The sequence below is a fragment of the Anarrhichthys ocellatus genome, unplaced genomic scaffold, assembly GCF_004355925.1.
Source record: "Anarrhichthys ocellatus isolate YVR2014 unplaced genomic scaffold, GSC_Weel_1.0 scaffold66, whole genome shotgun sequence".
NCBI classification, from domain to species: domain Eukaryota; kingdom Metazoa; phylum Chordata; class Actinopteri; order Perciformes; family Anarhichadidae; genus Anarrhichthys; species Anarrhichthys ocellatus.
Window position 1 is genome coordinate 1,811,721 of NW_022280096.1, and position 10,895 is coordinate 1,822,615.

Genomic DNA, 10,895 nt, shown 5'->3' on the forward strand with positions numbered 1-10,895 from the left:
AACGGATGGTCACAGCTTTATTGGCCTAAATCATAATGTCTACTCTGCTCTATAAAAAAATTTCCCTTGAATTTTGTGGATAGGCAGTTTGTGAAAGAGATTTGATTGTAAATTCAAGATGACTGAAGATGAAACAACCTCAAATATAGTTTTGAATACATTATGGAATAACATTTATTGTTATTTATTTGGATCGACCTACATATGTGAACAAACATTCTCCGTGATGGAGTTTAACAAATCCAGATCCTCTCTCACTGACATCACCTGTCAGATGTCCTTCACATCTCACCTCACACATTCAACCTGACTTCAGAGCACTCGTTCACTGAACTAAAAAACTGAAAATGAGATAATTGGACTACAAACAATAGTAATAAAAGTACTAATTAACAGAAAGATGATCCCTGTCAGTGTTGTACTATTATATATGGATATTACATATGTATATTTGTTTGGATCATTATTCCTGCTACAGCTCATTTAACTCCTTTATACACTCTTGTTCAGTTTGGGTAGTTAGGAAGGGTTCGACAAATTATAATGTGCAAAGTAACTAGTAGTAACTAAAGCTGCCAGACAAATGTAGTGGAGTGACAAGTACAATATTTCCCTCTGAGATGTAGTGGAGTGGAAGTAAAAAGTTAAATAAAATGGAAATACTCAGGTAAAGTACCTTGAGCTTGTACTTAAGTACAGTACTTAAGCAAATATACTTAGTTACATTCCACCACTGATCATGATATTTACTCTTACCACTCACAGCTTATCAAATCTATACAATATAATGATTTTAATAAATAGGTGGAATAATATAGAGCAGGATTGAGTTCAGTCTATTGGTCCGGCCCTCCACAACAGTCTCCTGTTTCTCATGTGGCCCTCTGGGAGAAATAATTGCCCACCCCTGGTCTACATAATCAACCATAGACATGCGCATCGGTGCTACTGCGCATGCCCAGCTCATTGCTAAGGAAGAACGGGGGAAATGGCTCTGACAACGTGAGTACCGCGACCAGGCCTTCAGTGTTTTTATTTCATGTAATTGCATCAGATGTTGTTTTCACTTAACTGTGTGCGATGTTTCGGTTACCTTAAATAGTCTACATTGATGTTTTTGGTCTGCCCGTTATTGTTTCCTTGTTTTTATCGAAGCTAATGGCTTCAGCTAATGCTAGCTAGCTAGCTATAATGGTATGTCGTAAGCTACCATTCGCTAACTAGCTAGCTTAACAGCACGCAGCCATGATCAACAACACGGTATTATCAACTGTTTACTAGTGATGTGCTAGCTATGTCCTTCAGTGTGGTTCATAGAATTCGTAACAGTGTGTTGCCTGACTGTTAGCTAGCTGCATTTCCGTTTTAACAGCTAAAGTAAGTTAACGCTAAGTGTAACGTTACCCGGTGCCACTGTTGGCTAACGCAAGCTGGGGTTTAACTTTACATCAGCTTAGCTAACGTTACTGTACACATGATCAAACAAACATTTCTTATTGTGTGTTCAGCTTTTTACCGGCGCCGACCCAGCTGTCTCAGGACCAGCTGGAGGCAGAGGAGAAGCTCCGGGCCCAGAAGTCCTACTCCACCGCCCTGGTGTCGTCCCGCAGGGAGCCCGCTCCCTATGAACACAGAAAAGGCTGGGTGCCTCGCTCACTTGACGTAAATCAGTTTTCAGTATTTACTCATTAAATTGTTGCGATTTTTGGTTTGGTTGGGGTTATTGTGGGGGGGGCCCACATCTGGATAGTCAATTAAATGTGAGGAGCATCTGCCATAGAGCTATGCAAGACCTATCAAAGCTAAGTCTATTGTCCAAGTTCCACTGTAAATGTTTTGTTTCTGTAGGACTTCGGAGATGGAGGAGCTTTCCCGGAGATCCACGTTGCCCAGTTTCCTCTGGAGATGGGTAGGAAGAAGAAGACATCCAATGCCCTGGCTGTACAGGTGGATGCAGAAGGAAAGATCAAATATGACGCCCTCGCCAGACAAGGACAGGGCAAGGATAAGGTATACAGGCAAATGAAAAATGTATCACGGATTCAAGGATCACTTATTGTCTTATTTCCTCCATCTTATTTTCCTGTGAACTAACATCAGACGGCCAGGAGTAGGCTGGGTAATGTAGTAACCTAGGTCCTAGCCGGGTTAGCTTAGCTTCCATCTCGGCTCTCCTCCCTCTCTCCCCTGGGGACATTTGGTGGCGTTTTGTCCGGCCGGTTGGTTGGCTGTGGGCGATGATCGTCTTAAAGTCTGCTGCAGTTATTCCAATCCCCACCCATCCTTTTCCGAGGTGGATGAATGTATTCTGTCATATGCTATTAGTGTTCCAGTAATAACAACAAAGATACAAGATGAAAAAAATGTGCAAAATGTATTGGAGCTACCGGCTGCAGCATGTACATGCGCAGGATGATGTATTTTTGTCAGCTAACTACTGAGGTCAGCATCGCACTGGTTCTCTCGACACAAAGCCAATGTGATCTTTCTATTGGATTTAGGATTATTGTGGAAAGTAAGCTCTGTGGCAAACACAAGTTTATGATACTTGCATGTTTTGTTCAGCAGGATAATCTTCCCTAATGAACACCTTTTAGGATTTTGGAAGTGTAAATGCATTGTAAGAAGGAAAAAGCTACTTTTGGCTATAAACGAACTACACCACTGTCGCTTTAGCGCGAGTACACACAACGAGGCTATAAAGACAGACTTGTCGGCGTGAGGATGTTTTGTAGTCTCATTTAGCCACTTGCTAGCAACTGCCTGTTTTAAAAAAAAAAAAAAAAAAAAACTGGGGATATTTATTGACGTATTTTTATGTCATATTAAAAAACTTTAAAATCTCTTAAGCTTGTTTTAACCACAGACCTTAGTTCAGGCATTTAACCAAAAACCAATCTAAAAAAACTCTTTGACTATACAAGCGAACCAGAAGTGCAAAAATGCAGACTCAATCCTGCAGCACTCAATGCCAGAGTTGCATTCATATTGTTACCTACACTGACACTAGCTTAATACCGATTGTTTTTTTTAAATGTCATTCACAGAATAAACACACTCTGTACCATGATACATTGTTAAAACAATCCATTGCCATGGTGCATGTCATTTTCAGATGCGAGTCTTAGTTTGCTTCATGAGTTAGTTATTTCCAGTCATTTCTTATCTTTCATTGTTGCAGGTGATCTTCAGTAAGTACACTGACCTTCTACCAAAGGAAGTTCTTAATGATGACACTCCAGAACTCCAGAAGCCTGATGAGGAGGCTATAAAAGAGGTAAGCCATGCTGCAATGTGTATTTATGGAAACAACTGAGTTACAAGCAGGTTGCCATGAGATCAAGTTCTTCATGGGACTATATATTTGACTACTCAAAGATCATATAATAATCTTTACATTATTTACCCAGGGAGAGAAATCGGTATTCATTTTGTCCATTGGTCACTGCAAAGATAAAGCTGATGTTACTGTGCGATTTTAAAAATGGTAACATTTAATCAGAAATGGACAGATTTTGACAACCTTTGATTCAGTTACTTTACCGAGTTAAAATGAGGTAAATCTGATAATCAGTCCACACTTAAATGTGGTCGTCATTGTGTGTTCTTTGTAGCTGACTGAGAAGACCCGCAGTGCCCTGGACAAGCAGGTGTCTCAAAAGATTGCTGCTGCCATGCCTGTAAGAGCTGCAGACAAACAAGCTCCTGCCCAGTACATCAGGTATGTATTGAATCAGGGCTGGAGATAAGGTAGCTTAAATCTTTTACTTGCCAGGTAGCCAAACGTACTTGACCGATATTTAAAATGTAAGCCTATTGAAAATAGATCAAATTAACAGGGAGTTTGGTAATTGGACAAAAGAAGGCAACAAGTATGAATTATATCTTACTGAATTGCAGTATAACAGGCTACATGTCTGATTAAATTTCTTCCTTTTTCTCTCCCCAAGATACACCCCGTCCCAGCAAGGAGTGGCTTTTAACTCTGGGGCCAAACAGAGGGTGATCCGCATGGTGGAAATGCAGAAAGATCCGATGGAACCTCCACGTTTCAAGTGAGTAGACATGTGTCCAACACAGTAACTTGAAGCCATATACAAAGACTGCTTTGATAGATTTTCATTGTAAAGGGTAGTTGATGGGGACCGAACTCTCATGTTTCGGTGCAAGCAGAATACATGGTATGTAGACTGGTGCATGTAATGTGGAACCAAAGTTCACAAGCTTTAGCTGTGCTTTAGCTGTACGCCATTAGCAACATATACTGAGGTTAGCACAAAACGTTGATTTGCGTGCGAGTCAGTCTCGCTATGGTGAGCACAAATGAAACGGCTGAGCACGAAGACCAACCTGCGGGTTCCCGATGCTCCACCCTTGTTGGGGTTGTGAATGGAAACGCATTCAACAACATCACCCAGATGTGCTGATCACCGGGCTGATAAATGTTGCAATGCAGCCAAGCCTGAACTAATTAAACACTCCATGTAAATTGTATGTAAGTGTAATTATTTTTTCTGTTTTGGTATTTTCAATCATAGCATTAGAGATCCCTTTCAGTTGTATAGTTTATCTTGACCTGTTGGGAAAGTGTTTGTTCAGTGTTTAAATCGTTTTTATTGAAAATAGTTTACCAAAGTTGCCCATGGGCAAAATGCTACCTCAGTCCCCAGCAAGAGGATTTTGTCTTTGACACTTACAAAAAAATGTAAAGGAAATGTATCTTTATGTTTACCTGCACCGAACCCGTCTTCCTAAACTAGGGTGTAAACCAAACTGACTTCTGTGTACCGTTGCAACCGCAGTATTTCATGGAATTAGTAGAATTATTCAAATGCACACTTATCAGCCATTTTAATTCATAATGTCAATATTACTTTTCTTTATGTTTTTTGTGAAGAGTGCCCATTGGAAGTTTTTAATGTTGTGAATTCATCTATCGGAATTTAGCATCAATTAATCTCCCAAGGAAATCTAAGTGAGGATTAAGTACTAACAAGTCTGATCGGATTCAAAAGTTATATATATATATATTTATTAGTGCTGGGCAACGATTACAATTTTAAATCGCGATTAATCACATGATTTTTTTTGCGATTCATCTCATTGTTATGCGCAAAATTCAATAATGAATTCAAAAGTAGTGTATTGCGCACTTTTATTTTAAAAGTTCTGCTATATGAACAAAAGTGCAATAACATTTGGTTTGTAAACACTTTAAACAAATCAGGTTATTTTTAACAGCAGTATTCTCTTTACACAGTAGCAGTTAAAATACAGTTATAATGATTCTGATAATAGATATTCAGCCGGTGTTCATAACTTTATCTTCATGTGTGTAATGGATGCAATTTGAAATATACACCTTAAACTGCAAACCTATCTAAGTTATGTTTGATAAATTCTCAGTAGCGATAACTAAATGATGCTTATTATACATATTCCAAACAAAACACTTTAAATAATTTAAATGAATCATTGCTTTTTTTAGTCAGACACATATGCAACGCTGATTACCGTAATATGTGTGGTATTTGTTATAAATGTAAGTCGGTACATAGAGGGTGAGAAGAAGCTGTACATGGAGGGACTTAGGACCCAGGGGAATGTAGGTGAAGGAAACAGGAAGAGACGGAAAAGACACCACACAAACAGCTCTTCACCGGTCTGCCGGCCGGTTCTTGTGTTAAAAATGTCCGCTTAATAATAATAAAAACTGCGTTAATGTGCGATAAAATAATTGTCGGCATTAATTAATTAATGCCTTAACGATCTTTTTGACTGTCGGTCTCACAAAAATGCTGAAGAAATATTACAATTGTATGTTTCAGGATCAACAAGAAGATTCCTCGTGGACCCCCTTCTCCCCCCGCCCCTGTCATGCATTCCCCAAGCAGAAAGGTACAGTTGGATGAATCATTGTGCTTTTCAGTACCTTCATGCAATATATTGAAACATCTAAATGAATTAGCTTGAATTGTCCTAAAGCTGTTTTGTTTGACGGCTCCTCTCCCTTTGTTGTAGATGACCGTCAAGGAGCAGCAGGAATGGAAGATTCCTCCATGCATCTCCAACTGGAAAAACGCCAAGGTAATGTGACACCACAATGAGTTTGGACTTCATTTTTAGTATCTCCAAATGTCAAACACATTGTGAGTAGGTCATGCAGGCATGTGATTTGTTTTCCAGGCTTATTGTTTAATGTTACATTGCATAACTGTCTTTAGGGCTCGTGGTTTTGACATAGTTTCATTGCCCTGCTACCTCTTTTCCTCTCTGTTCATTTCTTTGTGTGCTTAATATCTTTCAGGGCTACACCATTCCTCTCGACAAACGTCTGGCTGCTGATGGTAGGGGGCTGCAAACCGTTCACATCAATGAAAACTTTGCCAAGCTGGCCGAGGCGCTCTACATCGCCGATAGAAAGGTACTCACCATTGTCCCTGATCAATATGTGCTTCAGAATTATTGCAGTGCCTTTTTACCCATATTGGAATTGCATATTAAAATGCTGATTGTTTCCATAGGCCAGAGAGGCAGTAGAGATGAGAGCACAGGTAGAGAAGAAGATGGCCCAGAAGGAGAAAGAAAAGAAGGAGGAGAAACTGAGGGAACTGGCCCAAATGGCCAGAGACCGCAGGGCGGGGATCAAAAGTCATGGGGACAAAGGTGGTGAGTCAAGATAATGAACAAAAATGTCCTTTTGTCTCTTTCTTGTTTTTTGAAGAATGTGTGTGGTTTTCTGAGCGAGTGGAGCAGACTCTGTTGCCAAGTTCCAAATCTGTAACACGAGTGTCGTAAGTGATGACATTTTCCGCCCCGCCAGTGTTGAGAGGACCAGTAAGCTGTGAAATGTTTCTGCTTCCCTGCTGATAATTCACATGGATTTTGAGAAGAGAAATCAGTGTTGCATGTCCTGTTTTAGCGCATGCTTTTTGAATGACCATGTGGATAAATCATATCCCATTGAATCAAAATGCAAAGTCTGTGTGTCCAATTTTGTTATGAATGCCAATGTCTGTCAGCTGTGTTTAGTTTTGCAAGTTTACTGACAAGTTTCTCTTCACCTCATGTTCCCTCTCCTGCTGTGTATCAACCCCCTGCCTCGCATTCCTTCCATTTCTTCCACTGTCCCTAACATCCCCTCCAACCTGTCTTCTCATTTCTCTCACTCTTTCTTTTCACCTCTGCTTTTCTATGTACCATTTCACATCATCTGTTTCCCAATCCTCTCATGTGGTTTAATTTCATAAAAAAATCCTTATTGTTTCTTTGCACCCCCTTCTCCCTCTTTCCATCCGTCTGTCTCACGTAGCAGGTGGCGAGGACAGCGAGGTCAGGGAGCGTGACGAGATCCGCCATGACAGAAGGAAAGAGAGACAGCACGACAGGAACATTTCCAGGGCTGCTCCTGATAAGAGGTGCTGGACACGCACTTTAAACATACCGCATGTGAACTCACTCCTCTCCGTACACACACACGGCTACACAGATCCACTGCTGAATCATTCATGGGGCCAGCAGTAACACTGAACAGACGCAGCAGGATCCAGCAGAGGCGTGTGCTGTGCGTGTGCGCGCACTGTCAGGTTCCAAATGATAGAATTGTGTGTCCCTGGAGGAGTGGAGGAAGTGAAATTCAGAGGAGAGCTCATTACAATCACAATTCCAGCCGTCAGAAAGCAGAAACTTTGTTATTTCAAAATTAACTTTAACTTGACTTTGAGATGTCGTTTGCTGAAGGAGAGTCGAGATGTTAGAGTCACCAAGAGCATACAGATACATTTGTAAATATCTTATTATACTACATGTTAATTGCTGTAGAAAATAAATATTATTAATAGAACTACGTTCTAGGTTTCCATTACTTTCCTGTTTTTATGTCATTCTTGTCTGTGTGTCAGTAGTCTAAGTTTCCGGCCTTGTTCTCTGTCCCAGGTCGAAGCTGCAGAGAGACCAGGACAGGGACATTAGCGAGCTCATCGCTCTGGGCGTTCCCAACCCTCGTTCTGCCAGTGAGGCCCAGTACGACCAGCGGCTCTTCAATCAGAGCAAGGTTAGAATACAACATCCATCACTATAGACCTGAATGATTTGTGTTCACTGGACAAAAATGTGAACATGTACAAGAGTGAATACCAAGCTCTGCAACACAAAGAAGCATTACCTAAATAGAGAGTTAAGGCCCTGTCTGTTCCAGTCTAACAAAAAAGGGTTTCACTGAGTTTCACCTCCAGCAGTGGCAGTAGTTTGTGTTTTGCTGGATAGGGATTGATGTCCTCAGTCGCAGGACAAACTTGATAGACTGTGCTTTCACAATATTTAAGTGAGCAATTTGATAACCAAGTACAAGGAAGACGCGCATCATAATGTTCTTGGGTTCTCTCCTTAATAGGTTTAACTAATACCTTGTTGTGCACTGGCATCTCTTTCTAAAAGTCTCTCTTGCTCTCTCCCAGGGAATGGATAGTGGTTTTGCCGGTGGTGAGGATGAGACCTACAACGTGTACGACCAGCCGTTCCGCGGCAGCAGAGACATGGCCTCTAACATCTACCGGCCCAGCAAGAATATAGACAAGGACGCCTACACAGATGACTTTGACACACTCATGCACAACAACAGGTACTTTCCATTAAATCTTCAATCACATATTATACATTTATTCTGACTGATTTAGATTTTTAGTATTTACATTATCAGAATCAAAGATACTTCATTGATCCTCAGGGAAAATTGGTTCCTTTACAGTCGTTCAATTTTAGAATAATTCTAAGAAAAATGTGAATATTTATACATAACAATAAAATAAATATGGAAATATGAGAAGACATGTACAACAATAGTGTAAATGATATTAATGCTGAAAAACAGGATCTATGATGATAATGCAGAAATAGTATGAATATGAGTATCCGTTAGTGCTGGGCGGTATACCGGTTCAAGCGGTATACCGGCTTTAATTTCCCGTATGATATGAATTTTTCACACATCGTCACAGCCGAAACAACTGCTGTAACTTTTCAACAGGCAGCTAAATATAATGCTCGCCGCTAAGAAGGCTGCGGTCGGAGCTAGTTGTCTTAACTGTATTGAGAGGGACCTCTAATCATGGTTATAACCGCCAGAATCTTAAAAAATACCGTGATACACATTTTTGGTCATACCGCCCAGCACTAGTATTAGTACAGTATAAAACAATAGTAATTCCAGATTAGTTGGTTATATAGATATGAGAACCAATCTACCACTACTGATCAGAGAGACTACTTATGTGAATCACTGGTGTATGAATAAGCACTAAAGAGTATATCATTCAGAAATGTGCAATAAAGAGTTTGTGCTCCTATTGTATTTCATTTTTAGAGACCTTGTGCATTCTTGCATATTAATGGAGTGAATGTGATGTGAACCTTTTCAGATTTTTTCAGATATAGTGTTAATAAGTGTAATGTGTATTTAAGCACATCCGAAGGTTAATAACTTAACAGTTTAAAATTAAGTTCCCATAGCACATAATGGATAATCTGAATAGTTCGAGTACCTTGACGCATGATGCATGCAGTAAGGAAAATGTTTATCTTAGACTAGGACGGTTATACTTATCAGGCTCTGAACAAAACAGCTGAAGTTTGAACCTTCTCAAGTATAATTGCACGAAATAACAATAAAAGCCTGAATCAATTTAAGGTCATTCTGGCTTCCTTTTTGAAGCACGAGGCAAGCAGACGCATGACGTCCCAGCAGGAGCCCTGGTCCTTAGGGCAGCAGTGCCACACTCTACTAGCCGAGCAGAGCCTGGCCCATATGTTTGGTCCCCAGCTTGTCGGTATCCTCTAGGAATGTTTGGCTGGCTGCAAAACATGGAACATCTTTGACTTAAGCAAATTCCCTGAAACATATGTTCCATGGAGGAGTGCGATATTTCTTTATCCTTTTATCTTTATTTCTTCTCTCAGACAATTTGATTGAACAAGAAGGAACTTGCTAGCAATTAGCTTGTAGTTTCAAAACGGTGCCCTCTTTCCTGCTTTGAGGACAACTAAAGGACAAAAAACAAGCAACGGCAACCAATAAGATTGTCAGCAAGCACAGTGTAATGGCAACTCCGGGAGAGAAACTCTAAATTTGTTGCACACTGTAATTGTTTCCTTTTTACTGTCAGGTTTGTTCCAGACAAAGAGTTCTCAGGTGCTGACCACGGGCAGAGGCGGGATGGGCCAGTCCAGTTTGAGGAGGATCCCTTCGGTCTGGACAAGTTCTTGGAGGAGGCCAAGCAGCATGGCGGCTCCAAGAGACCGTCCACCAGCAGCCGCTCAAAGGACGACTACCACGACAAGAAACGCAGGAAGGAGTGAGAGTCCATGGATGGCAGCTGCTAGCATATTGGTCTGCTCCCTCTCAAGGGCTGTGAGTCTCTATCAGGAATGATTTCAGTGTGTGAGAAGGAAAGGATTTATGCTTAATATGACCTGATTAAATGCATTACATATAGCTGAAGTGATAGCTGTTGTGTGTGTGCGTGTAAGATCATCCTCTGCTTCTGAAAACATCTGTGTCCAGCAAAGTCATTTCAGATGTGCCCTGGAAATGTGTAGATTTGAGTTAAAACAATTTTTTAAAACGATAATGCAGAGTAAACCCAACAGAAACTCAATAGGACCTCTTCATATTCACGTTTTTTTTCCTCATTTATCCCCACATTCCCCATTGAGTTTCTGTCTCCTGTTTTATTTAAACCTCCGGTGTATTGGTGAGCCCAGTTAAAGCTCCTATTGGAGGCTAGATATGTACAGCAGTATAAAGTTCTCTGTAAGATCTGATGCAAACCGGCTTAATCATTCTTGTACATTACTACCAATGGAATAAATTTGGAATAAAATGTTTATTATTGAGTAAA

The 10,895-nt window shown here is 40.5% G+C and overlaps 1 protein-coding gene across 4 annotated transcripts; it reads left to right on the forward strand.

Annotated features, from left to right (window-relative positions):
- Positions 1-931: 931 nt before the first annotated feature.
- snw1 (SNW domain containing 1) lies at positions 932-10,895 on the forward strand. Of its 4 annotated transcripts, none has more exons than XM_031872856.1 (14): positions 932-1,002; positions 1,509-1,662; positions 1,849-2,010; positions 3,182-3,277; positions 3,615-3,721; positions 3,951-4,055; positions 5,829-5,898; positions 6,022-6,087; positions 6,308-6,424; positions 6,525-6,669; positions 7,313-7,418; positions 7,936-8,053; positions 8,457-8,620; positions 10,161-10,895. In XM_031872856.1, the coding sequence occupies exons 1-14, from the start codon at positions 989-991 to the stop codon at positions 10,351-10,353; spliced, it is 1,617 nt and encodes a 538-aa protein (XP_031728716.1). In that variant the 5' UTR covers positions 932-988; the 3' UTR covers positions 10,354-10,895. The 4 variants fall into 4 exon arrangements, with proteins under 4 accessions (XP_031728716.1, XP_031728717.1, XP_031728718.1 ...); XM_031872857.1 differs by having other exon boundaries at positions 7,316-7,418; XM_031872858.1 differs by having other exon boundaries at positions 6,525-6,666.

What these genes read in the sequence shown, in the direction of transcription:
- snw1 (XM_031872856.1), top strand. An exon ending in AAGGACAGGGCAAGGATAAG is followed by an intron (nt 2,011 to 3,181) that starts GTATACAGGCAA and finishes TCATTGTTGCAG; the next exon opens with GTGATCTTCAGTAAGTACAC. An exon ending in ACACTCATGCACAACAACAG is followed by an intron (nt 8,621 to 10,160) that starts GTACTTTCCATT and finishes TTTTACTGTCAG; the next exon opens with GTTTGTTCCAGACAAAGAGT.